General features: G+C 58.5%; 1 protein-coding gene across 6 annotated transcripts; it reads left to right on the forward strand.

The window, feature by feature from the left end:
* Positions 1 to 41: 41 nt before the first annotated feature.
* On the forward strand, positions 42 to 26,996 carry CTTN (cortactin). 6 transcript variants are annotated; one of them, XM_061407307.1, is made up of 18 exons: positions 43 to 150; positions 3,982 to 4,078; positions 6,065 to 6,151; positions 6,285 to 6,358; positions 8,184 to 8,313; positions 10,666 to 10,776; positions 11,685 to 11,739; positions 12,558 to 12,668; positions 15,025 to 15,135; positions 15,673 to 15,783; positions 16,521 to 16,631; positions 18,539 to 18,594; positions 20,459 to 20,528; positions 21,150 to 21,298; positions 22,818 to 22,907; positions 24,329 to 24,470; positions 25,148 to 25,219; positions 25,966 to 26,996. In XM_061407307.1, the coding sequence occupies exons 3-18, from the start codon at positions 6,065 to 6,067 to the stop codon at positions 26,100 to 26,102; spliced, it is 1,617 nt and encodes a 538-aa protein (XP_061263291.1). In that variant the 5' UTR covers positions 43 to 150; positions 3,982 to 4,078; the 3' UTR covers positions 26,103 to 26,996. The 6 variants fall into 6 exon arrangements, with proteins under 6 accessions (XP_061263295.1, XP_061263291.1, XP_061263293.1 ...); XM_061407308.1 differs by lacking the exon at positions 43 to 150 and adding an exon at positions 231 to 331; XM_061407311.1 differs by lacking the exon at positions 12,558 to 12,668 and having other exon boundaries at positions 42 to 150.

Consider the following 26,996-nt stretch of genomic DNA (forward strand, 5'->3'; position numbering starts at 1 on the left):
GGGCGGAGCCTCCGGGACCCGGAGCCTCCGGGACCCGGATGCGGCCCCGCCCCCGTCCGCGGAACCGGAAGTGGAGCGGGGCGCCTGGGAGCTGCGGGCGCGGCGGAGGCTGGGCAGTGCCGAGCCGGACCGGACCGACCCCAGGCGGCGGTGAGCGAGCTCGGCCTTCGCCGGGCGGGGGAGCGGGCCGGTTCCCCAGCTGAGGTCCCCAGGCGCAGCCACGTCCCGAAACGGGAAGGAAACGGCGGCCGCGGCGGTCTCGCCGCATTTCCGCTCGCGGTTTCGCGCGCGGGGGGAGCGCGGGCGAGGCTTCCCCGGGCTGGGGGCCGAGGTCAGAGAAGCGGATGGGCGGGCCAGGGGCTGAGGGAAGGGGCCGGGGGCTGAGGGGAAGGGGCCGGGGGTTGAGGGGAAGGGGCCGGGCCTGAGGGAAGTCCTGGGGAGGGGATGAGGTCGGAGAAAGAGGGGCGGGCTGGGGGAAGGGGAAGGGGTCAGGGCCTGAGGGGTCAGGGCACGCGGTCCTGAGGGGGCTTGGGAGGAGAGTCCAGGGCCTCAGGGGAGGATCTCCGGGCTTCTGGGAAGAAGGGGCCAGAAGGTTGAGGGGGGTGTGTAGGATAGGAGAGGGGCCCTACAGGAGGGGTGCAGGACCTGGGGGTCGGGAGGAAGGGGCAGGGGGCCGGGGAGGGGAGAGGCCGGGCCCCGAGTGTTTAAGGGAAGGGGGACAAGGGCCCAGAGGGTCCTGGGAAGAGCGGGGACCGCCGGGGAGGGCGTCCAGGACCTGGAGGGTTAGGGGGACGGGGCGGAGAGCCGAAAGGGTCTAGGGACGGAGAGGAGCCCTACCGGTAGCGGGGGTCCCGGACTCGGGAGTTCAGGAGGCGGAGGGCCGAGGGGGAGGGGCCGGGGTCTCCCAAGGGCAGGGCGGGCCGCTCGCTCCCAGCTCCCCGGCCCACACCTACGGGGAGATGTTGCAATCAGGTCAGTGGAAATGCAGCGACCGGCGCGGCAGCAGAGTTGAGCGGCTCTGGATTGGGAACAGCCCCTCCTCTGGGTGCGAGCTGGAAGTCACCTGGGAGTCACTCTCGTGCAAGCTGGGTGCTCCTGCAGAGGGTCTGGGGCGAAGGGGACAGGGCTTCCTTCCCGTGGAATCTGGCCGCGTCGGGTCCGGGGGAGCGGGGGTGCGGAACCCACTTCCCGCTGGACGGAGCTCTGAGGCGTCCCGGGCGAGCGCCCCGCTGGGCTCCGCGGTGACCTGGCCCCCGGAGCTCCATGGGGGCTTAACCCGCTGGGGCCGACCGCGTGATTGCCCCGCCGCCCCTCTGGCCGGCGCTGGGCAGGGCCTGACGGCGGGTGAGTCACCGCGCTGGTGCCAGAGGCTGGCCCGCGCCTCTCGGGTGGAAAGTGTTCCCAGACCGAAAGAGGAGCGAGGAGGGGTGTGCGGGGTTGTCCTGTATGCTCTGCTCCACATCCCCCTCAGTAACTGGCAGTGTGTCCCCAGGACCTTTTATTTGAAGCATTTTGAGAGACACATCTGTAAAAAACTTAACTTGGGAGTCAGTGGTGACTCAGATCTTCGGTCAGCACAGTGCAGCAGGGGCTGGGTAAGCGCACGGTTGAGAGAGACAGCTGGGAGCCCAGGGGTCTGCCCTGTGTTGCAGTGGGCCCTTGTCCATCAGGCATCTTGTCTTCACTGTGCAGGAGGAAGGGGAGAGGGGAGTCCTCTGAGTAATGGTGGTGTGGAGAGTGGGCCTTGTGAGACCTGTTTTCTCTGCTTCACTGGAGAGGGTGGGCGAATAGATGGCTAACTCAGCGTGGTTTCATCTCCTCAGAGAAACCTGATTGGGTTCCCTCACGCCCAGCACTGGGCAGCTGCTAGTCCCCTTTTTCTCTCTGTAGACTTAGCAGATCTGGCCACTCCTAGAAATGGGCCTGTATAATATATGGTCTTCTGTGTCCCGCTTCTTTCACTTAGTGTAAGATTTTTCAGAGTCGTTTATGTTGTAGGGGGTGTCAGTACTTCACTCCTTCTATCGTCAGACATTAGTAACATTCCATTGAGTGGATAGACCATCTGCCGCGTGCCTATCGTTGTATCACAAGGATATTGGGTTATTTTCACTTTGGGCTGTTAGGAGTGATGCTCTGTGAACAAGTTTTCTGTATACCTAGGAGTGGAGTTGCTGGGATAAATGGCACCTCTGTGTTTAACCTTTTGAAGAACTGCCAGATTCTTTCATCTTACGTTTCCGCCAGCAGCATAAGAGCCTTCTGATTTCTGCACACCCTCCACAAACTTGTTTGTTTTTTGGTGGCCACCTTAGAATGTGTGGAATGGTATCTCAGGTCGGCTTTGATACGCATTCCCTTGATGGTTAGTGATATTGTCTTTTCACAAGCATATCCATTTGTATGTCTTTGGAGAAGTGTCTGTTCAGATCCTTTCACCATTTAAAAATGTGGTTAATTGTCCTGTTTATTGTTGACTTGTAAGAGCTCTTTATGTATTCTGGATAGGTGATTTGAAAACAGTGTCTCTCATTCTGTAAATTGTGTTCACCTTGACAGGTGTCTTCTGAAGCAAAAAGTGTAAAATTTTTGTCCCGATTTACTTGTTTCTGTTTTCCCTTGTGCTTTTGTGTCACATCCAAAGTCTGCTGGCAAATTCAAGGTGATGAGAATTTGTGCTTGTTTTTTCCCTAAGAATTCAATAGTTTTAGTTCAGACACTTAGGTTTTTTGATCCATTTTTTCCCCCAGTTAATTATTGTGTGTGGTATGAGGTAGGTAGGGTCCAGAGGCATTATCTTTGGATCAAAAAAAAAGGCCTTAAGTTTTTCAAAGAGTTGTTTTCATGATTTTTTTTAATTAAAAACATTGATAGGGAATAGATTATTATAGATTTCAGCCTACCCTTGGGAAGGTTTTCATAGATGTTGGATGATAATTGCAGTACCTAGAATGTACTAAGCAACCTATACAATTTAGGATTTCTAAAGGCAGAATTGAGGAAGGCCAGCAGAGCATCTTCTGTCTGGTTGCTAATGCATGCCAGGCCACATGTCAGCACAGACAGTGTGTGCCTGTGACTGGTCTGTTCTGGGGAACAAGGGGATTCTAGTCATCTGTAGTGTCTAGCAGTGCCATGTGTAGTCAGGGCTGTCCTGTGGTCTGAGGGAAGAGCTGCTGAGCTGGTGGGTTGCAGAATTGGAGTCTTGGTCTTATGAAGTAACCCTACCCGTTCGTTAGAGACGCAGCTTGCTTCTCCTTTGCTCCCCGAGTCAACATTCTTCACGTTCTGATAGCTGTCACTGCTCAGAGTTCTAGCCCCGCCATGTCACCATCCCATGGGGAGTGCTTCTCATGTGTACATATATATGTGAAAGTGTGAGAGTGCTAGTCACTCAGTCACGTCTGACTCTGTGACCCCATGGACTGTAGCCCGCGAGGCTAATCTGTCCAGGAATTCTGTCTGCAAGAATATTGGAGTGGGTTGCCATTCCTTTTTCTGGGGAATCTTCCCCATCCAGGGCTCGAACCTAGGTCTCCCGCATTGCAGGCAGCTTCTTTACCGTCAGAGCTACCGGGGACACTCACACACATACACATATACATACCCAGAGTAATGGAATTTTATTGCAGAATTAGGATGAACCAGAAATGGAAAGCTCTCAGGATTTTAGCAAACAAAATGTACGCTAGCAATTGAGGCAATGATTTCTGTCTGCATTAAGAAGAAATTTCATACAGTGGTAAATAGTTCAGAACTTTTTTATTTCCTGTAGTTTCTCACTGTGGCTGAAAGTCAGTTGAACTCTTTGGTTAGGGAAATGGAAATCTTCCCACCCTCTTTTCACATTTCTTTATAAAACCTTGTTGTGTTGGGGAGGATTTCAGAGCTATTCTAAAAGGATCTCAGCACACAAAGATTCGCCCAGGGTGCCTGTCAGCACATATCCTTCTGAGCTTTTTACTCTTAATCTTTTTACAGACAGAAGCTCTCCCCAATGCCTGGGAATTCTTCGTTGGATTACTGCGTTTTCAGCAGAGTTTTGTGAGCGTCTCGCATCTGCACGTGGAGAAGAAAGGTTTGTGCACCATGAGCATGCTCATGTGCTCCACTGGGCAGTCAGGGAAACCCCTTTGACAAGGAAAGCGAGGGGTGTTCTCTCCCTAGGTTTGCAGAGATAGGGACGATAATTTTCTGGGAGGAAATTTTCTTATTTGAAAAATAAAGTCAATTTTGGTGTTGCCTGTGGTCTAGAAAGCGGAGGGGATTCCACACGACCCTGGAGTGGAGGACCCCTGGCAGCCCCCTGGCCCCTTCTTCCTCTTCCATGGGGTTGGGGAACCCATAGCCATGATGCTGGTGCGAGCCGGCCAGTGCTCACCTGCCCACAAGTGAGGCTGGCTTCCAGACGGGTGGAGAGTGGGCCCTGTGACTTCTGCGCCGCCAGCGTGGAGAAGCCACAGGCCAGGACGTGGCTTTCACCTTGGCCTTGGGTGGGGAGTGAGTCTCCTTGGAGACCCCGTCCTTCTGCATGACTGGCCGTCCCCTCACTGGCTGAGGAGACCATAGGCAACTGGAGTCCTGCTGGTGGGCGGCCCCTTCTCAGGCCAGCATGGTGCCACGGGCAGTCTTGACTCGGGGAGGCAGAGGCTTCTGGCAGAGCGTTTGGCTTTCAGGCAGCTGTGTCTCCATCTGTGAATGGGCATGCTGGTTGTTCCCGCTGCAGCTGAGCCTGGCCTGTCGGCTCTCGGAGACTGTGTTCAAAGCAGTTTGCGTCAGGGCGCTCCCTGCCTTGCTTCACTTAATTAGAGGGGAGCAGGGGTCCCGGTGGGACAGTGTCCAGGGGACTGTGTTGGTCCTGCCCACCTGGTGGCTCATGGTTCCCTGCCCAGGTGACGTGGCAGCACTCCAGTCTGGGAATCTGAGAGCTGTGCCCCTTGATCCCCCCCGCCACCACCTTGGACTTGTGACCTCGCAGAGCCGGGGGTGCAGGTGGACCCGCCTCGGGGGTTCTCAGGTCTGTGAAAGGCTCTTGTCCTGTCTGGGTCCACACAGAGCACAGGGAGTGTGGCCCCACCATGCGAGATGGGCAGTGTCCTCAGCTCAGACACCAGGGTGCGGGCTTCTGGTTGCGTGAAAACAAGCCTTCAGTTGCTTCTAGCCTGGGAGCAGTTTTATGGGGACTTCTGGGGAAAACAAAACCATTTTTCTCATTGCTTTCTTTTGAACTCCTGAAAGGCTAGATTTTGCCTTTGTAGTTATGGAGAGAGCAGTGTGGCTCGGCTGTGAGGCTGGGTCATTTTTCTCCGAGCTGATAAGTTAGAGTTTCAGGGCCTGCTGAGGAGGCAGGGCGGCCTGCCTCAGGGCTGCCCGACACAGAAGTTGGCATTCTGTGTGCCCTGCGTCTCCCCAAGCAGATGGCAAAGCAGCCCTTGGCTGATTGCATGACTTGTCAGAGTCTAAGTTAAGAAAATCATTGTTAGGTTTCCAGTAATTATTTTTGAGTCAAAATGGATGCTTTGAAATAAAACCGTGATGCAACGGAGCAGACTTTACAGTTGGTGGTAGTGCGTTCCCGGTGGGACAGCACTGCCGCCAGGAGGCTTGGCCTGGGGGCGGGGGGGTCCCACTGAGTGAAGCAGCACACGTGGCGTTGTTTATTTCCCAGTTTCCTCCCTTGAGTTGAAGCCCTGAATATCTCTCCCATGCTTCTGCCCTTTGGCTTCAGTGCTAGAGCTCCCGTGTTAGGTTTCTTTTGATCCTTCCGGTGTCACTCAGGCACGGGGATTATGAGTGACCTTTTTTTTAAAAAAGAAAAATCTATTCGGCTGCGCCAGGTCTTGGTCGTGGCCTGCAGGAGTCTAGTTCCCTGACCGGGGATTGAACCTGGGCCCCTGGCATGGGGAGCTGGGGGTCTTAGCTGCTGGACCCCCAGGGAAGTCCCACGAGTGGCCTTCTTGAGCACGTAGCTCCCCGCCCTCCCTGTGGGGTCCCGGGCAGAGCGTCTGTGGGCCCCTGGGCAGGGCTCTGCCGGCGGCTGTGACCCTCAGCGCTGCCCTTCCAGATGTGGAAAGCCTCGGCCGGCCACACCGTGTCCATCACCCCGGACGACGGGGGAGCCGACGACTGGGAGACCGACCCCGATTTCGTGGTAGGAGCCCCAGTCTGCCCGCCCCTCCCGTCTCCTGAAGTGGGTCCTCCCAGGTTTTTGGTTTGGCGGGGGGTGGGGGCTGTTTCACAGTCCAGGGTGTGGGGGTGTACTCGTTCTTTATTTTCTTTTTCAGAATGACGTAAGTGAGAAAGAGCAGAGATGGGGAGCCAAAACTGTGCAAGGATCTGGGCACCAGGAGCACATCAAGTAAGAGACGTTCTCGATCTTTGTGTGACAGAGACATTCTGAACCGTGAGGGGCAAGGGGGCCCGCTCCCTGCTGGTGAGCGCGAGGGCCCTGCCTCTGCCTTGTCTGGTCCTTCGTAGTTCACACAGGAGGTGAGGGCGAGGCCTGACGTGTATGCGTGTGTGCATCTGCACGGACGCGCTCAGTGGTTTAAAAATCTCACTGCCAGTGTCTCCTCTACTTTTAATTCTCCAGTCTGGTTTTTAAGCTTGTGGTTTTCATCCAGGAACGTAGTTAACTAAGCTGTTCTCTCTGCAGATGGGAGGTTTCTAAAGCATGGGCTGTCTTTGAAGACTAGATCAGAAACACCCGTCCTTAATTTGTATTGTTTTGTTGCAGTGTTATTCTGTTGTTGTCAGTTGGATACCCTGAGCTGAGTCCTGAACTTCTTGTTCTCATGAAGGTCGAGATAGGAGAACTGCAAGAAGCAGGGATTGTCCCTGACTTGGCCAGTCTTAACTCGCCACCTCCGGGGCAGCTTGTTTGCTTGTTGGGAGGTGTAGCTAAAAGGGCCTTTGAGAATGTGCTCAGACTTTTCTCTCCGCCTGCGCTGGCCTCAGTGCGGACGTGTGCTCCCTTCTCCTGGTTGTGACTGCTTGGGTCGTTCACAGAGCACTGGTCTAGGCTCTAGGATCTCTGCAGTGAAATGAAGCTCCTCTGGGCTGAGAAGGGTTCAGCCGTGCATCCAGAAAAGTGGGTGAAGTCTGCAGTGTGGGCATTTTAGACACAAGTGTTCCTCCCTCCTGACTCGCTGAGCCCGCCGCCTCGCAGCTGTTCGGAGAAGGGCCTGGGACCGGTTGGGGAGCTGGTGCTGGGAGCTGCCTCGGGTTCCCTGCTCTGGGGTCAGGCTGACTGCTGACCTGGTTTTGTCATCCAGGCCTCTTAGCCCTGCTGTGCCCCGTGGTTTCAAAACACGTTGGGGAGGGCAGATCGGAGAAGAAAAGAACTCTCTGATCAGGCAGCCTGCGGGTGGGTTGGAATTCAGAGAACACCCAGGGCAGGACTGCCCCGGCGCCCTGAGGCCCCTCCGGCGGCGCTGGGGGCTGGCCTTCTTCCCCAGCTCGCCAGGGTCTTGGGAGGTGGCCAGGCCTGGTTGGTGTTCTAAGCCGCACGTCCGGGATTGCCGTCTGGATGTGGAGATGTGGCTGTGGTGTGAGGTGGCCCTCGGCGGCCCTGGGTGATAGCTGCCCGGCCTGCCTGGTTCTGGCTGCATCTGGTGATCTGTCCTGCTGCTCCTAGCGCTTAAAGTGAAAGTGGCTTTTACATTTTAAGTTCTGAAAGCCTCTCACTTGACCTTTGAATGGAAAGCCGGGGTGCTTCACATAGCGAGAAGCCGTCTGAATATTCCACGTCTCTGGGCTCCTGGCCTAGGGTCGTCCGGGTGTGCACCTGTGGGCTTTGTCTCCCGTTTGCCTCTGGTGACGTTTACGGAGCTGGCTCTCCTGGGTCAGGTGTCTGGTGAACCCGAGGAGCTGTCCTCCACTTGGTGGAATGCCGTCCACATCGTAGCCCAGCTTCTGTAGGGACTTGGAGATGACTCACTGGGTGTGTTCAGACTTGCTTTTTTTTCCCCATTAACCTGTATCTGACTCTGAGAGCTGCTGGAGTTGAGGGCAACTGGAGGTGCAGTAAAGTGAATACAAGGGAGGCTGGGCTGGGGAGCCACTGGGGAGCAAAACCTCACAGATTGCAGAGATGGTGTCCTTCTCTGTCCTCCCAGAAAGCCCAGACGCACATCTTGGCAGTCTGTCTGACTGATTTTTGTCTTCCATCTCTTCCTTCCAAGCATCCACAAGCTGCGGGAGAATGTGTTTCAAGAACACCAGACCCTCAAGGAGAAGGAGCTGGAAACGGGACCCAAAGCCTCGCACGGCTACGGAGGGAAGTTTGGCGTGGAGCAGGACAGGATGGACAAGGTGAGTGCCGGCCCACGTGGTGTCAGGGTCCTGGCGTGTTTGACCTCACCAGGGTCAGCAGGGTTGTCACTCAGCCCTCCCCCTCCATTGAAAAGTTGGGAGTCCACTTGTTGAGGATGAGATTTGCCAGAAGTCACCCACTCTCAATTGAGCTTAGCTGAGAAGGGCTGCAGTTTCTGGAAGCTCTTCAGTTTCTGAGTTGCTGGGGAGGGAGTGGAGTGCTGGGAATCCTGGAGCTGGAGATAAGGTCCTCCCAGAGGCCGGCTCTGACCGGAACGGAGGCCCGCAGGCGGCTGGATCGCCGCTTGGGTGTCAGCTGCGGTTCGGGCTGCAGCCTTAGTGGCTCCCATCTGCAGCCCAGAGCCGAGTTTCAGCGCCTGGGTTCCTGTCGAGGCTAGAAAGGCAGCCATCTGACTGCTGTCCTTCCGCACTTGGTGACCTTCAGAGAAGACCCTGGCCCACCAGGCAGAGGACAGGCAGGTCTGAGGAAGTGGGACTGAAGTTGAACAGAGCCGCACCCTTTGCTGGATCAGCTGGGGGCCGAGTCCGCCCTGCAGAGAGGACAGTAGACTGGGGCAGGCGTGCTGCGCGTGCAGTGACGCGGGCGCCCATCTCCCAGGTTGGGCAGCTCGAGGTGTCTGCCTTACCGCTGTGCTGAGGTGTCAGCTGGGTCGGGTCCCTCTGTGATTCCCCCCGTCCCCCTTGTGCCTGGATCAGACTCAGCCCGGAATGACAGGGCTGGTCGCACTCGTGGGCCAGCACCTGCTTGAGAGAGGGGCGCCCCCACGACCAGAGTGTTAACCCCTGCTTCCCGCATGCTCTGCCTGGTGCTGACTGTTTGATTAGAAATAGGGTCTCGTCAGTGTAAGACCAAGGCCAACCTGGGGGAGAAAGCTGTTTTGATGAGAAAGTTGGGAGAATCGCTAAGCTTTCACTCTGGCCGTATTTTTGGAACAGTTCTGACTTCTTAGTGATGAAGAGGCACGCTGGGGGATCCTTTGGGCATGCTGCTGCCTCCCTGTTACCTTGTTGATGTTTTCTGGGTGAGACCCCCGAAGCTGCAGGTGGGTGGTCTCTGCCACAGGTTTTCTGAGGCTGCAGGGCTCTGGATCAGCTGTTAGCTGTGGGCATCGGATCCCGCTGGGAGGGAGAGAAAGTAGCAGCTCCGGACTGGAAAGTAAAGCTTGCTTTGCTCCCTGGCTGTGGAAGAGCGCGTGCTAAGCTGCCTGCAGAGCTAGCTGCCAGCGCTGGTTGTGACCCCGTGGGGGTTGGACCCTGAACCCTGCCACTGAAGTTCCAGATAAACAAGCGGGAGAGGAGTTGGTAGTACGCTGGCAGGCCCCTCGATGGATTGTAGGAGGGCCAAGGTGGGCGTGGCTCCCTGGGGAGGAGCTGGGCTTGGACGAGCTGCTGCCTCGCCTGGCGCTGGGTCACGTGTAGGTCACCTGTCCTGTGTCCTCGGTGTCCACAAAGGTTCGTGACCCCTGTCCATTCTGCCGAGGGCGCCTGGAACCTTCCTCTGAGGGCCGGGCCTGGGTGACTTCAGCAGCCCGGGGCTGCTCAGACTTCAGGATGTAAATATTTTAGTTGCTTGGCCACCACAGGCTCTCGGGCGGCTCCTGAACTAGCTGTATTGTCTTGACACAAAGCTAGGCATAGATTTTCTGTAAATGAACAGATGTGGTATGTTCCAGAAAGCTTTATTTACAGAGAACCTCGGTGTGGATGTGGGCCGCAGGCTCCAGCTTGCTGACACAGCGGAAAGCTCGGGGTGGACTGCTCGGTCAGCATGTGGCCTTGAGAGGCCACCAGACCTGCTTCCCTGACCGGGGGTGCTGAGCCGGCGGCAGGCCCCACTGCACACCTGGGCGGGCTGGCTGTGTGGTAGGCAGTGGCGCTGACCGTGCGGTGTGCCTGAAGCATGCCCTCTGTGTTCCGGTTTGAGCCCTGATTCCTGGGTCTCGTGCTTTGACAGTGACCTCCTCCCACCTGAGGAGGCTGATCACTGCCGGCAGTCTTCTGGAAGCGGTCTCAGGAGTCGCTGGCAGGCTGCTGGCTCTGTGGTGCTGGTTGGGGCCTGGCCTCCTGTTCTGCACGCCCAGGCACCTCAGGAAGCCCCCTGTGGCTGGGGTTCGGGCGACTTCTGGGGAGCCTGGTGTGCAGAGGGTTCAGGAACACCTGACTGAGGGCGTGGCGATGCCCCTGGAGTCACCTCCCCCGGCCGGCTTCCAGGTTGGGTGGTTTTGTTTGTGTCGCCCACACCGAGCAGAAGTGCAGGCTGCCCCGGCGGGGGGTGGGTCCAGTGGGGCAGTGCTGGAGGGCGACTAACGCTTCACTTGTGCCCCTGTCCAGTCAGCTGTCGGCCACGAGTATCAGTCAAAGCTCTCCAAGCACTGCTCGCAGGTTGACTCCGTCCGGGGCTTTGGAGGCAAGTTTGGCGTCCAGGTGGACAGAGTGGACCAGGTGAGTGAGGCGGCGCGGGCAGCTGGCCCCACCTTGTAGACTGAGCTCGCTCCGGGTGTCTTCTGGGCATCTCGGAGTGGCGCAGAGGTGCCTCGGACTGTGGGGATGCAAGGTGGGGGTCCCGAGCACAGGCTCCTGAGGCCCCGCCCGCCCCTTCACAGATGCTCTGAGATGATTGGCTGTTTGAGAGGCGAGAGAGTTTTCCCCTGGTTGCTGTAGAAACCTCCATGTTGGTGCCTGCTCATCGAGTGGCCCTGAGATGGCCTTCGATGTGTCCCAGGGGACAGTGGGGACTCCCTGTCCCTGCCTGTGTCACAGTGACAGAGGGCCCCCCTCACACCCACTTCCAGGGCTGTGCTGAGTGTCTGATGCTGTTCCTCTGGTTCGAGGCCCTGGCTCAGGGCCGGCAGCCCCCTCATTTTATGTCGTAGCATTGAGAGCTGCCTCGCTGATTGTCTGGGGCGGCCCCTGGGCTTCAGTGTTTCAAGGTGTGCAAATTCAAAATACTGGTACTTTGGGCATTAGTAGCTGCAGTTCAGTTCAGTCGCTCAGTCATGTCCGATTCTTTGCAACCCCATGAATTGCAGCGTGCCAGGCCTCCCTGTCCATCACCAACTTCTGGAGTTCATTCAGACTCACGTCCATCGAGTCAGTGATGCCATCCAGCCATCTCATCCTCTGTCATCCCCTTCTCCTCCTGCCCCCAATCCCTCCCAGCATCAGAGTCTTTTCCAGTGAGTCAACTCTTCGCATGAGGTGGCCAAAGTACTGGAGTTTCAGCTTTAGCATCATTCCTTAGGAGATAAAAAAATAAAAAAATACCAATAACATGGTTCGTGTTTTTTAAAATGTCATGTTCATGGATCCAGACGTTGAAATCTGCATCTCCTCTTTTTCTGTAACTGCAGTCTGCCGTGGGCTTCGAGTACCAGGGGAAGACCGAGAAGCACGCCTCACAGAAAGGTGAGGTGGGACAGATGCAGAAAGCCCCCCTGCTTTTGAAGGCAGGAGTCCCTCGTGGCCTCATCCGGAGGGGTCGGGACACTGCCCTCCCCTCAGGCGTCTGGGGTGTGGTGTGGCGGGGCCCCCGTCAGGCAGCGAGTGGACCCGGGTCTTGTGTCTCCTCATTGCCTCCCTCCTCTGAGCAGCGTTGCCTTGGGCAGTTTGCTCTTAAGCTTGGTTGGCAAAGCAGACTCTCCCCTTAGGATAGTGACCAGAGCTGTTTCGGTGCTGATGTTTGCACAGTGTGCGAGCTGTTGTGAACACGGTGCTGGCTGGTCTTCATGAGCTTGTGCTCACTTGTCAGCCCTTTCTGAAATGAAAGCACATCGCTTCCTCAAAGCACTTGAGGTGTTTTTTGTGAGCTTGTTTGCTTACGCCTCTTGCAGGGCATCCGATGACCAGGGAGGTAGCCGGCCTGGGAGCGCTCTAGGGGCGGGTCCGTCTGGTCCACCCAGCCCAGGGTGTTGGTGGGCTCCAGTCTTTTCTAGAAAGACCCACGTGGCCATGTCCCTTTCTTCACACGCTGAGCTTTATTTGAATGGTTACTTTCCAAAGTGTGCCCGTGGCTCACCTCTGCCCTCCAGCTGTCGGAAGGGGCCAGACTGCAGGGACACCAGACGACACGCGGCGCCCCATCTGACCGCGGGTGGCTCCTCGTGCTTCTTTGAACAGCTCTTGTCTCCTGGTGCATTGCTGCCGATGCTTTGCTCCTGCTGCTTTTAACCGGAATGGCATTTTGCTCTGACACGCTTCTTCCTGCTGCCACCCTGTCTCCCCAGACTACTCGAGTGGTTTCGGTGGCAAGTACGGCGTGCAGTCCGACCGCGTGGACAAGAGCGCCGTGGGCTTCGACTACCAGGGCGAGACGGAGAAGCACGGGTCGCAGAGAGGTGGGCGGGCGGGCCGCTGCGCACCCCGCTGACTGTCGGCGCCTGCAGCCCCCCCTTGCTCGTGCGTTTACTCACACGAGCCCAGGGAGCTCCCTCTCCCCGTGCCAGCCGCTTGATGTTTTATTTATACAGCTCTTTTAGCTTGAAGGATTTGGACATCCCTGTTCTTACCTGGTTGGAGTAGGGGCTTTGTCGTCGTTTCGATGACTGCTCAGTCCTCCGCTGCATGGACACTGTGTAGTTCCTGAACTGTTCCTCTCTGGAAGGTGGAGTTGAGCTCATTTCCAGGTTTGGATGTTAAGAACTGACTGCCGTGGATATTCCTGTCCTGTGTCTTACGCACAAGAGTGGTTATTTAAAAGATGAGTTCTAGCGGTGGAGTCGCTGAGTCAAGCATGTTGGACTTAAAATTCGCTGGATGCTGCCAGGCTGTCCTTGGTGGCCGGCCTGACCCTCCCTTCGCGTGGTGCCCCCGTTGGAGGTCAGTTACAGTGCTCTGCCCACTGAGGCGCGTGTGTGGAGTTGGACACATGGACCTGACCCTGCCGCAGAGGGTGAGGTTGGCTGCTGCTCTGCATGGTGTGTTTTATTTGGCCTGTGCGTTCGAGTTTTTGAATCACTGGTGACATAGGAACTGAGAGCTCGCATAGCTTTGTAAATCTCCAGAATTTTAAGAATCAAAAATGAAAGCCGCCACTGGCGGCACCCATGACTGGGCGTCTCTCAAGGGAAGGGCTGCTGGACTGGGGGTGTTGCTTCCCTTCTGCCCAAGGGCCCGCCTGCCCCGGCACTGGGCTACCCTGCCCCGTGCTGGGAGCACACCTGTCCGCCTGTGCCCTGTCTGCACATGCTCCTCAGGACCCGCTGTTGGATCCTGTTCGTTCTGCCAGACCCTCTCCCCAGATGCCCTTGCAGAAGAATAGCTCTGCCTCCAGGAAGCTGGGGAGCAGAGGCCGAAGTACCTGGAGCAGCGCAGCAGTCCTTGGCAGCTCTGGGCCTGCTTGGGTGGGGTTGAGCCCCCGCTCATGGGTCTGTGACGGAGCCTGCTGTGTGTAAAACAGCTGTCTAGTATTTATGGTAACTTAGCCTTGAGCGGAACTTGAGTTCCTAGAAGGTGCTCCGTGTTGGTGCTGTCTCTGGAGGTGCCCCATCTCGTCTCTGCTGTAGTTGAGGAAGCAGGGTGACTTAGTGTTTGTTTAATTTTTGCTGCCTTTCCTTGCTGTGCGCGGGCTTTCTCTAGTTGCAGTGAACAGGGGCTGTTCTTGGTTGCGGTTCACAGGCTTCTCATCGTGGTGGCTTCTGTTGCAGAGCGCGGGCTCTCGGCGCTCAGGCTTCAGTCGGAGCAGCATGCAGGCTCGGTAGTCGTGCCGCATGGGCTTAACTGCCCTGCGGTGGGTAGGATCTTCCCAGACCAGGGATTGAACCCGTGCCCCCTGCATTGGTTTTGCCGGGACTGCCAAGGAAGTCCCTGCCTAGAGTGACCTAAAAGCTTGCTCCTGTTGCTCATCCTTGATTTCAGAAGCTTCACGTCAACTTGGTCTTCATGCTGTCTTTTGGACTAAAGGAGAGATGCTACAGTTATTCATTCACTATACGTGCTACTTTTTTCAGTTCTTCTGTGCATATAAATAATACTTTTAAGTGTTTTCCACATTTGCAATCTTAGAGTAAGCCTTAAAGATTTTTTATTTTTTCAATTATTTACTTACTTGATTGCTCTGGATCTTAGTTGCCGTGTTTAGGATCCTTATTGCAACTTTTGGAGTCCAGATCTCTGACCGGGGATTGAATCTGGGCTGCCTGCTTTAGGAGCGTGGAGTCTCAAGCCTTTTAGGAGCGTGGAGTCTCAAGCCTTTTAGGAGCGTGGAGTCTCAAGCCTCGACCCCCAGGGAGGCCCCCCTGGTGGTGGTGGTGGTTTAATTTGATTTAGTTATTTTTGGCTGCACTGGGTCTTCGTTGCTGCGAGGACTTTTCTCTGGTTGCGGCAAGCAGGGGGCTGCTCGAGTTGCAATTGCACGGGCCTCTCCGTGCCGTGGCTTCTCTTGTCGCAGAGCGCAGGCTCTCGGGCGTGTGGGCTCAGTAGCTCGGGGTCTCCGGACTCGAGAACAGAGCCTCGGTAGTCGTGGTGCCCAGGCTTAGTTGCTCTGCGGAGTGTGAAATCTTCCCGGACCTGGAATCGAACCCATGTCTCCCGCAATGGCAGGCGGATTCTTTACCGCTGAGCCACCACGGAAGCCCCCTTGGTTTGTTTTTTTGAGTGGAATGATAGCAGTCCTTCCTTCCAGACTGCTGAGGTTCCCAGCGTGCTTGCTGTTCCCACGGCTGGTGTGTGGACAGCGCTTTTTCTTGTCTGCAGATTACTCCAGAGGTTTCGGTGGCAAGTACGGCATCGACAAGGACAAGGTGGATAAGAGTGCCGTCGGCTTCGAGTATCAAGGCAAAACCGAGAAGCACGAGTCCCAGAAAGGTGGCCTCAGCTTAGCTCCTTCCCCAGCCAGCAGCTGTTAGTGTGCGGGGTGACCATCAGAACAGGCGCGGAGAACCAGAACACGACCCGGAGGCCTGAGGGCAGATGCGCTGTTAAACATGGAGCTTGAAGACAGCACGTACAGACCAGCGCTGTTAACTTAGAAACCCAGCCCTCGGCCGTCTTGTAGCTCTGACACTTCAGCAGAGTGGCTGGTAACGGCCCTCAAGTCGCCCGTCTGTGTGCAGAAGAGACCCCGCGGGCTCCGCGGTGCTGGTTGAACAGCACGCCTTGGGTCTTCCTTTCGGGGTCCCATCTCTGTTTATCCAGGAGACCCAGATTGTAGCTGGGGGTACTTTCTGGCCATGGTATGGGGAGGTCCTCTTAACAAAGGTCACTGGAAGTTTTCCCAAAGGTCTGGAGCAAGCTCACACACAGGAGCAAGCGCGGGTTGAGCAAGTTGTGTGTGTTTAACTTTGTGAAAAACGTGCTTTCTCCCTGTTAATCCTCGATTGTGGCCTTTTGTGTCGTCTGCAGACTACGTGAAAGGCTTCGGGGGGAAGTTCGGTGTGCAGACGGACAGACAGGACAAGTGTGCCCTCGGCTGGGACCACCAGGAGAAGCCCCAGCTGCACGAGTCCCAGAAAGGTGCGTCCCCCGCGGCCTTCCGGAGCTCGGCTTTGTTCACAGAGCTCGGCTCTGTGCGCTGGGCCTCGCGGTACTTGGGTTGCAGTGTGTCGTGTCTTCCCTGGGGGCGGGGAGGGTCCCTGTGCCTCCCTCGGCTTTGAAAAGACCCCTCCGCCTGTAGTGATCCCCTGGGGGGTTGCGGTGAGGCCTCCGTGCCCTGGAGCCCCGGGCTGCCGCCGCAGTTTCCCAGGGGCTGCTTCTGCCCGCACGGGTGGCTGAAGGGGTGGCTCTGTGCTCCCAGCCAGGAGGCGGGCTGTATCCCCTGGGAGAGTGGCTGCCAGAGCCCGGCTCGCGCCCTCCCAGGCGGCGGGTCCAGAGCGGGGCTGCCGCAGGGCTGGGGACAGGCCACGTGTGTGACGTATCTCTCACGTGTGCAGAGACACGTGCTCTTGTCTGCAGTGCAGGCAGGACCCTTGGATGAATCTCGGAGCCTGGAGTGGCTCTTCCCAACCAGCTCATAGACAGGTCCTAGCCTGCTTTCGGGCCGTGGCTGACCCGTTCAGATTTCATTTGTCCTTCAACCTCTTGAGCCCTTGTGACCATCGGTGATGCCAGGAGCTGGCTCTGTGGCTCCCTCACTCAACAGGGCTCTCGTTTTCTCGAAGCAATGTGTTTGATTCCTGCAAACCTTCTACGATTTTAACCAAACTTGTTTCCTTTCTTGGTTGTTTTCTCCATGGTCACCTGTGGATTTTCAGATTATAAGACTGGTTTCGGAGGCAGATTTGGTGTTCAGTCCGAGAGGCAGGACTCCTGTGCTGTGGGGTTTGATTACAAGGAGAAACTGGCCAAGCACGGGTCCCAGCAAGGCACAGTTGCTTCCCAGCCCCACCCTCCCCCCCCCCCCGCGCCCCCGCTTAGCGCAGACCTCAGGCTTGGCCTCTGGTCACCGCTGTCACCGCAGGGCTGGGCTCTCCCCACACTGCTCTGCGGAGCGGACCCTCTGCGCACTCTCTTCCCCACTCACTTTCTTCTCACCTGTAACCTCTGGGGTGTATGCTTGGTAAAAGGGAGTGTGAACTGCAGGTGACTGGTCTCTGGAGCGGGTGCCTGGCCTCCCTCGGCTCCTCTGGCAGCTCTCGCTGTTGACACGGGTACTGTGACTGGAATAAGCCACCTTCCTGCCTCTGAGGCTGGGAGAAATGTGTTCGGTTGAGTGTGATTACTGGGCTTGGACCAGAGGGGCACAGGGCAGGCGTGTCCACTTGGTTTTGGGGTCTTACTTCTGGGGGTGTTCTTTAGAGTTTTGTTTTTCGATGACCCTGTCTGCATTTAACTCCTTCACAACGAAGCAGAAAGTAGGTACAGGAAGCCGGAATCACAGGGGGTTCTGAGTGTGTGCTCACACACAGGAAGCAGGAATCACAGGGGATTCTGAGTGTGTGCTCACACACAGGAAGCAGGAATCACAGGGGGTTCTGAGTGTGTGCTCACACACAGGAAGCAGGAATCACAGGGGGTTCTGAGTGTGTGCTCACACACAGGAAGCAGGAATCACAGGGGATTCTGAGTGTGTGCTCACACACAGGAAGCAGGAATCACAGGGGGTTCTGAGTGTGTGCTCACACACAGGAAGCAGGAATCACAGGGGGTTCTGAGTGTGTGCTCACACACAGGAAGCAGGAATCACAGGGGGTTCTGAGTGTGTGCTCACACACAGGAAGCAGGAATCACAGGGGGTTCTGAGTGTGTGCTCACACACAGGAAGCAGGAATCACAGGGGGTTCTGAGTGTGTGCTCACACACAGGAAGCAGGAATCACAGGGGGTTCTGAGTGTGTGCTCACACACAGGAAGCAGGAATCACAGGGGGTTCTGAGTGTGTGCTCACACACAGGAAGCAGGAATCACAGGGGATTCTGAGTGTGTGCTCACACACAGGAAGCAGGAATCACAGGAGGTTATGGGTGTGTGCTCACACACAGGAAGCAGGAATCACAGGGGATTCTGAGTGTGTGCTCACACACAGGAAGCAGGAATCACAGGGGGTTCTGAGTGTGTGCTCACCCACAGGAAGCAGGAATCACAGGAGGGTCTGGGTGTGTGCTCACACACAAGAAGCTGGAATCACAGAGGTTCTGGGTGGTGTTGGGAGTCCAGATGAAGATGTGCTTATGCTCAGCGCAGTTCCCTCAGGGCCTGGACACGCAGTTGGCCGGGTGTTGTGTCCTGAGAGGCCCTCAGCCTGTGTTCAGGGAGGGAGGCAGAGAATCCCCTGGGGCTGACCCCGCAAACCACACGGACGTGGCCTTGGCCGTGTGTGGTGTTGGTGCTGCACGGTGCTGTGACCGTCTCGTGGGCCTGTGTGGCTGTGGTCTAAGTGGGGCTGATAGACGTCCATGGGAGTTTCCTCTCTTTCAAACGAACGAGAGAAACCGCACCTCAGAGCCTCTCTTTAAAGCTGGGTAGGGCAGGATGGCAGCAGCGGGCGAGGCTGGGTGGAGGCTGTGCTGGGAGGTGCGCCCTGCCTGCCGCCCACGCCCGCACCCTTGCCCCGGGAGCACGCGGAGCATGCCCACCGCTTCCTTGCCCTCCCCTGCTTGCCGCCGGGACCCCGGGTGGAGGCGCACTCGCCTCGCGGGCAAGGGCTCGGGGTGCCGGGTCCTCGCTTGCATTGCTTTGCGCGCGCTTTCCGGGGTGTCCGCGTCTGCATGCACCTGCTGTCGGTGGCCACTGGTCCTCAGCCCGGGGCTGAGTGCCGTGTCGTCACGTTGCAGACTACTCCAAAGGCTTCGGCGGGAAGTACGGGGTGCAGAAGGACCGGATGGATAAGGTGAGTGCTCCTCCTCCTGGCTCGGTGTGTCCTGCCGAGGGCTGGGGGTCGGCCACTGTTCCGTGGTGGTCTTTGGCCTCCGGGGGCGTGCCTAGCACATCTTTGAAAAGCTCCCCAGGCAGGTGTGTGTCATCCCCGTGGCGGTGGGGGTAGCTTACCCAAGCACTGGGCTTCCCTTCCAGTGTCCCTGGGTCCTCTCCTGGACTTCCGAGGCTGCACGGTGGGGTGGGTACGGTCCCTGTCGTGTTGTAGAGCGGGGCCTGGGGCCCATGGCCAGGTGGCTGTTGGTGCTGAAAGTGCTGAGCTTGAGCCGCGCTGGGAGCGGAGCTCCTTGGTTACTCTGGCCACCTGGTGGTGGCTGCGTCTTGGAGAAGGCTGCTGCACCATGTTTCTGTCACTGCAGGGGCTTGTGAGAGTCTACCCAGCGTGGCCAGCGTGACCACAGGCTCCGCTTTCAGCTCTCCCAGGGGCGCCCTCCTGACCCGTCTAGGGTCTCCGTCTGCAGTCCTCAGCACGTCAGATGGTTGGGGGTCTAGTCTAAACTCCAGGGCGTCGGAGGGGCGGACCTGTGAGCTGTGCGGGGCCGCCCCCACCCGGCACCTGTCGGCTCAGTGGCCGGAGGTTGCGGCTGCCCTGCCCGTGGGAGTCTGGACGAGCGGGCCTGTCCCCGCCGAGTTCCCTTCCCCCAGGCTCCTGGCTGACCCCTGGGGCCCCGTCCCCTGAGTGTGTGTGGCCCCGGGCGCGGGGCTCTGGCCGCGGACGGTGTCCTGAGGAAGCAGAGCGGGCGCTCACTGAGGCTGGGGGGCTGAGGGCCTGGAGACGGGGCACTGCGAGTGTGTGGGACACGGATGGGGTATGGAGCCAGCAACCCCCTGGCCGCAGGGTGGACAGTGGGTCTCGGGGAACCTGCCAGGCCGTGGCCCCAGATAGGAGGCGGCGTCAGTGGTCTGACCACGTGCTTCCAGCCGGGGCTGGGGGTGGGTGCTGACGCCCCTGGGTGTAAGGGGTGAGGGGGACGGAGCGGGCAGAGCCTCACAGGTGGTTGTCAGGGCTTCTGCTGGGCTGGGGAACTGGGAGGGCAGGCAGGGCTGGTGAGACAGCCTGGGCGGGCTGCCAGGCAGGGCAGGCAGTGCTGGTGGGGTGGGGGCCTACAGAGTGTGTGGGCAGAGGCCGTGTCTGTGGGATGACGGCGGGAGAGGAGACTGCGAGGGTGCTTGGCAAGGGTGGGGGGCACCACCGAGACCATCCTGGGGGCGGGGGGAGGCCGTGTTCTCTCCCCGCACAGCAGAGGCCTCTGGGCTCCCTTGTAAACACTGGGTCTCCTTGGTGGTGAGCGCTCAGGAAGACATGCTGGGTTTATGGTCGTGAAGATGGGATGTTAGTTTTTCTGCCCGTTTTGAAGTTTTCTCGAATTCGAGAGGAAGGTGCAGAGATTTCCCATGTGCTCCCCAACACACACACCCCTCGCCGTGAAGCTGTGTTGAACCTGTGTCTCAGGTCGCCCACGGCCGGGGGCGGCGTTGGGGCTCACCTCTGGGCTGTGCATCCTGCGGGTCTGGATGAGCGTGGATAACATGTGTTCGCCACTCTACACTCCTGCAGTTTTCACTGCTCTAAACCCTTGGCCCTGCTGACTCCCCCACACATGCGTCTCTTCTCTGACGCTGATTCTGGGGTCACCAGCCGGGGTGAGTTGGCACACTTTCTGTGTCTCCGTTAGTGTGTGGGCTGGTGAGATCTGTAGGCCTGGGCTGGTTCCCTGGGAGGATCTGGGGCCAGCTTAGCACCTGTGCAGGTTCAGCAGCTCTGCCGGCCGCAGGGGAGGGGACCTGAGCCCTCCTGACCCCGGCTTGTGTCTCGGCAGAACGCCTCCACCTTTGAGGACGTTGCCGCGGTGTCCTCGTCTTACCAGAAGACTGTCCCTGTTGAAGCAGGTGAGTCCTGGCAGCCCTGAGGGCTTTCCCAGGAGAAATTTTGTGCAGCGGTGTTGCAGGGTGGTGCTGAGGGCGGGAGGAGGGTTGACAGGAGCCGGTGGAGCACTGACGGAGAACCTGGTCATCTGTGGGTTTGGGGCACGGCAGGTGATTACCTATCGTAATCAAAATTCAGGGAAAACCACGTCCCAGGAAGTGTCAGGTCAGCCTGTGTCTCACCCAGGGCAGGTGTCTCACCCGTCCGCCGGGGTCCTTGAGGGGTGCCTGGCCGTCCTGTTCCGTCACAGGAAACATCATGGGGGTGGAGCTCAGAGTCAGTGCTTCTGACTGTTCGATCGAGGGCCTCCCTAGGGGCGTATCTTCCTCGTGTCTGGTGGTAAAGGACGTAGTGATGTTTGGAGCATGAGAATGTTCCAGATGCAGGGCTCTGTGCCCACGTTCCCGCTGCACGTGTGGCAGACACAGCAGCGAAGGCTCGTTCCTGGCGGAGGCTGGGCTGGCAGCCGAGGGGGTGCGTCCCTGCTCAGCCGGTCAGTGCCTGGGTCCCGGGGAAGATTCCCCGGGCCAGCCCGGTGTGGGGGCGACGGTGGTGCTCTGGGTAAGTCTCTCCTTCCTCTGTAGTGAACAGCAAAACAAGTAACATCAGAGCGAACTTTGAAAACCTGGCGAAGGAGAAAGAACAGGAGGACCGGCGGAAGGCCGAGGCGGAGCGGGTGCAGAGGATGGCCCAGGAGCGGCAGGAGCAGGAGGCGGCGCGGCGGCAGCTGGACGTGAGTGCGGGCGGCGCCGGGGGCTGGGAGCCCGCGGGCCCTGCTCGCCCGTCTCCAGTCCGTGGGGTTATCGTAGACTCGGCGCCTTCTCGCACTGACGGTTTCAGCCACACAGATGGCCCAGGTTCTTGTCCCCAGACATGAGACAGCTGACCTGCCTGACAGCCCTGCTGACCCAGCCCAGGGTGACTGCCCGCCTGTCCTGCCCTGTGCGGCGGGCAGCACGCACGCCCTCGGCTGAGCCCGCTTCCACACGTCTCCCTGGCACTCTGTCCCCACCCATGCCCCTGGGGAGCCCGCCACCTCCTTGGGTGGAGGCTGGGGGACACAGGAGGAGTCCCCGCGAAGGAGCGGTCTGCGGGCTCTTGTTGCTGTTGCTTCTGGAGCCTGGCTCTGCAGGTTGCTCTGTGATTCTTTGTAGACTTTTTCCACGAGGGAAAGTAGAGATGGGAGCTGTGAGAGGTGAGAGGGACGGGGTGGCCCTTCTCCTAAAACCCTTCTGAGTGGACTGATGTCCAGTGGCTCTGCCCTAGTCCGTCACCCCCTAGCCGGGCGGCTGGAGGCAGATCAGCTCAGGGAGCCACAGCCATGCCCTCGCCCGGGAAGCGGGTGTGGAAGCCCTCTCCCCGGGTGGTGAGGAAGGGCAGAGTCTGCAGTAATGCCTGTGGTGCCTTACAGATCGTAAAGCTTTATTTAGCCCCGCAGACATTGGTGGTTGGGGCTCTGAAGACCCCATCGGGGGAGGGTGGGGGCTGAGGCAGGCACTGCGCAGTGGCAGGGAGTGCTGGGCGGGGATTCCAGACGCCCTGACACACGCTTTGTCACACGTGGTGAGGTCGGATAACTGCAAACTCATAATTACCTTGTATCGTTCTTAACTGCCAGGAACTTTAAGCTCTCTCTCCTTCAGGTTTTTAGCTAGGCGTTTGTAAGTTTTTCTTTGTTGTAGGCCCACACGCCGAGGCATTTTTCCTGGTAGTTTGGTTTCCTTTTTATGTAACACCTTTGTCTTCTTATGACTCGGGAGTGTAATTCCTGCGATCTGATCTGAAAGATGCAGGAGTTGGAAGACTTGAGAAGAGAGGTTTCTGGTGGCGATCGTCTCTCGATTTTGCTTTTGAGGGTCTCTTGCTGTCCCTGCTGCCGTGTCGTCCCTCGCTGCATCCAGCCTGTCCCGCCGCCTCCCCTGTGTGAGCCCCCTCGGCACAGCGTCGCTCCAGAGCCCTCTGGGCCGTGAGCAGCAGTCCAGAGGCAGGACACGGACCACGTGCATCGCTGGGCAGGGGCCACGGATGCCTGACAGCCGGGTCTTGCGAGCGAGCAAGGAATGTGGGAAGGAATGTCTCTGTTTCCAGCCCTTCAAGGACACTCGCTGCCTGGGGGTGTTCCTCGCGGGGGTTTCCAGCACCTGGAGGACTTGTGACCGTCCTGCTAGCGCAGACGACCGTAGCTTCAAAGCAGCTTTGCTTCTTCCTCCGGCAGCCTGAGAACGAGCTGACTGTGTGTTTCTGCGTTTCAGGAGCAGGCCCGGGCCCAGAAGCCCACGCCGCCCGCGTCCCCCACACCCCAGCCGGCTCAGGAGAGGCCACCATCGAGCCCCGTCTACGAGGTTGGTGTTGTCATTGGGTTTGCCAGTGACTCTGACTCCTGGAGACACCCTTCCCAGCCCAGCGCCCTGTGGACGGGGTCTCTGCCAGCGCTTGTCGGCGACCCAGAGGGCAGGCCTCCTGTGTGCGGGCTTCGACCCCTTGCCTTCCCCCGCCCTGCGGCGTCTCCTGACACCGGGAGCCTTAAGTCTGCCTTTTTCCTCCCTCTCTCTGCCACCACTCCTCAGCTCCCCTCTCCCTGGCCCTTTCTCCAGAGTCCTCGGTCCCTAGTTCCTGCTCCTTTGATCCCTGGTCACTGAACGACCTCCCTACCCCGCCACCAAAGGCCCCTGTGGCCCCCTCCCAGAGCAGCTCGGCCCCCACTGTCCACACCCACACCCCGAGCTCGAGTCCCCTCTGCCCCAGGGTCCTGTTCACCCCCCGTCTCCTCATCACCTCACGTCGCCTCTCGGGGTGCCTTGCTGAGTCCCAGGAGCACACAGTAGTTTGACTCAGAGGGGTCGGGGGTTGGGAGAGCTGTGAGCGGGGCTGGCCTTGCGGGTGGGGTTTTATAACTGATGCCATGGAAAGGGGCCCTGTGTAAGCCCCCCTGCATGCCCCACAGCCAGGCCAGCCTCCCTGAACCACCCGATGGGCGGGGGGCACTGGTGGGGGAGGCCGCCCACGCCCCACTGACCTGCTCAGGGTGGCCCCCCCAGCGCAGCCGCTCCTTGCCCTCCGGTCTGTGCCCCCCGCCTCCGGGGGCACTGCCAGCAGGAGCCTGTCACTGCTTTGTTCAGCTCTCGAGGGGCTCCGGTGTCTGGCCAAGGTGCAGCCCTCCTGCCCGCCTGCCCACACCCTTGCCACCCTCTGGAAGACTGGGGCCTGAATTCTGGCCCTTCCTAGAGCTGCTCCATGCGGGCACCTTGCTGCTCTGACCTGTAAGGGTGCCCCAGGCGCACCCTGGCCGGGCTGGTGGTCAGCTTGGGGCTGTCAGCAGAGCGCCCTTTGCTCTTGTGCGTGGCTTGGCGGTCACTCCCATGCCTCACCTCCACAGTGTTGGTGGGGATGGCACCTGCCATGCGCGGGCTCGTCTGCTCCAGCTGGAGGGCTGGGGTGCCGCCCTGGAGCTGTCGTCAGAGCCTCATAGGGCTGGGGGCTCTGGGGGTTTGGGGTGCCATGGTGGTCTGGGCCCAAAAGGGAGCAGGCCAGACCTGCCCCAGGAACGCAAGTCTCTCGTGGCCGGCAGGTTCTTAGTGATGGTGGGACTCGGGGTCGGGGTGAGAGGGGATCCTGGGGAGGGGCCCCGTCAGGATGCAGGTGCTCATAGGACGTCGGCGGGTGACCCGCCTCCCCCCGTGTCTGTCCCGTGTCGGCCGGGGCTGCCAGGTTTCTGCGTGGCTCTGGGCGGTGGGGCCACGGGAACTTGCCCTTGACTCCCCAGGACGCGGCCTCATTCCGGGCTGAGCCGAGCCCCAGCAGAGAGCCTGAGCTGGGCTACAGCGTGGAGACCACGGAGTACCCGGAGGCCTACGTCTCTGAGGGCGTCTACGAAAGCACGGAGGCGCCGGGCCACTATCGAGCAGGTATGGGGCCTCCTGCGTCACACCCCCTCCGCTGCTTTTCCTCTGCAGACCTCCCCTTTCCCGCGGGCTGAGCTGCCCCACCTCAGCTGTGGCCCCAGCCCCGGGGCCTTCCAGGGAGACCCCTGCCTGTGCGGGGGGCACTGAGGGGGTGGGCATGGAGGATGGGCTCCTGCTGTCGTCTTTCCCGAGGGGAAGCCCCGGTGTCCGGAGTTCACAAGATGGAGGTCCCTGGCACCCTGAAGGTGGAGTGGGTGGATGAGCGTGGGGTTCCCTTCTGTATGTCTGGGCCCGTTCCCCCTCGGGGAGTGACTTGGGAATCAGCACGAGAACCTGCCCAGGGCAGAGCGCTCACCTCCCCGAGCACGATGGCAGGTGATCAGCTGTCTCTCGCTCGCCGTTCGTTTGTTCTTGGCACGGACGTTTCCTGACAATAGTGCTGAATATTTGAAATTTAAAAAATTATACCCTGACAACTGTCCCAGTCTCAACCCAGATGATCCCTCTGTGTGTTCGCTCCTTGGGGTGGCTCCTCTTGTTGGTATGAGGGGCAGGCGGCTCTCGGTGCCCTGGGGCCACTGACTCCCGACTGGCGACTCCTGGACCTTGGGAAGGGCTGTCTGCTGGGAGTGAGCATGGAGCTCTGGTTCTCTCTCAGACTCGGCCCTGGTTTATTCTAGAGGAAGGTACCTATGATGAATATGAAAACGACCTTGGAATCACTGCCATCGCCCTCTATGACTACCAGGCTGGTGAGAAACCGCTGGCGGGCCAGAAGGAGGGCTGGGGGCATGCGGGACTGGGGGCTTCCAGCAACTCCTCTCTCAAGAGTTAGGACTCTCAGAACGCTATTTACAATTTTTAAGAAGAATTTATATTTAAACAATTGCAAGGTTATAGAAAAGTTGCAGATACAACGCAGGGAATTCTGTATCTTCCTCAGTCCCATTTCATCTGGTCTGGGTTAGGGTTTTTTGTGTGTGCTGAATCTTTTAGCTGTGTGGGCTTTCTCCAGTTGTGGGGAGCGGGAGCTATTTTTCATTCTGATGTGAAGGCTTTTCATTGTCATGGCTTCTCTTGTTGCAGAGAGAGGGCTCCAGGGTGCTCGGGCTTCAGTCTGCAGCTTGTGGGCTTCAGTAGTCAGGGTGTAGTTGTTTAGTTGTTCCATGGCACGTGAAATCTTCCGGATAAGGTGTCCAACCCGCGTTGGCAGACAGACTGTTGCCCACTGTGCCACCAGGGAAGTCCTGGCTCAGGGCTTTGTATGAAGGGCTCGGTTGGGTCTCTGTAGCTGCCATGTGCGTGCAGAGCCGCCCTCATTGAGCAGGGCAGACCGGGACCCGTCCACCCCCGTGATCCTCCACCCCAGCACCCTGCACCCCGGCAGAGCCTCCGTGGGAGGCCGCCAGCTCGAGGGGCTGCTGGCGGGTCTTCCTCCTGGCGGTTGGCTGACCCAGAGACACCGGGGGTGACCACTGCTCTCTGGCCTCCTCCGCAGCGGGCGACGATGAGATCTCCTTCGACCCCGACGACATCATCACCAACATCGAGATGATTGATGATGGCTGGTGGCGCGGGCTGTGCAAGGGCAGGTACGGGCTCTTCCCCGCCAACTACGTGGAGCTGCGGCAGTAGGCACCTCGCCCCCGCCACGGCCGCGCCAGGCCTGCCGCCTCTTAGGGTGCGGAGGGGCGTGTGCACTCCTGCTTTTCTATTTAATACTTCTGCTGATGCTTTTGGAAATGTTTACGCCCCAGAACTTGCTAATATATTGTAATCATGTTTCTTGGAGGACCCGCTGATTGTTTTTATGCATTTAAGGCATTTTCTTTTTTTTGCCAAATTGACTGTGGCGTGGAGCCACTTGGGTGACCTTCAGTCCCGAGTGCGGGTTGTCCGTGCCCCGCTGTCGGGAGGCAGGACCACCCCTGTGGTGGGGGCCTGGTCCTGGGGGGTTTGGAGAAAGAGGGAAGGGCCTGATGGGAAGTTAGCATTGCGGGAAAGCTCTAGAAAGCACTGGAGCGTTCTGGTGCGTGGAGGCGCTGCTCCTGCTGTGAAGTCCTGCGGTGGTTGCTAGGTTTCGCAAAGCCCCGCCTTTCTCCTCTCGTCCTGGATGTTGCGGGAAGGCAGGCCCCTTCCCCCGGGGAACCGCAGAAACGCTTCCCATCAAGGGAGCAGTACTCTTTCTGCCAAAATAGTGTGTTAAACGACAGCGAAATGTAACAGATCGACTTGCCTGAGAATGTGAAGCGAACAAGCGTGAGCTCTCCTGGGCTGCTGTGGGGAGCCCGTCCCCCGGGAGGGGCTGGGAGGCCTGCTCAGCAGCCTCCCGAGTGACCCTGTGGAACTGCTCGGGTGTTGGGACCTCAGTGACCACAAGGGACGCGTTTTCTTTCCTGAAGTGCATTTGCTTTACCACGGTTAGGTTGGGTTTTATATGCAATCCTTGTATCTAAGTTTCTGTAGCACACCTTATAGGTATGGTTTTTTTAAATTAAATATTCAAAATAAACTTTTTTTGACCCACTT

The sequence above is a fragment of the Bos javanicus genome, chromosome 29 (assembly GCF_032452875.1).
Source record: "Bos javanicus breed banteng chromosome 29, ARS-OSU_banteng_1.0, whole genome shotgun sequence".
Classification (NCBI taxonomy): domain Eukaryota; kingdom Metazoa; phylum Chordata; class Mammalia; order Artiodactyla; family Bovidae; genus Bos; species Bos javanicus.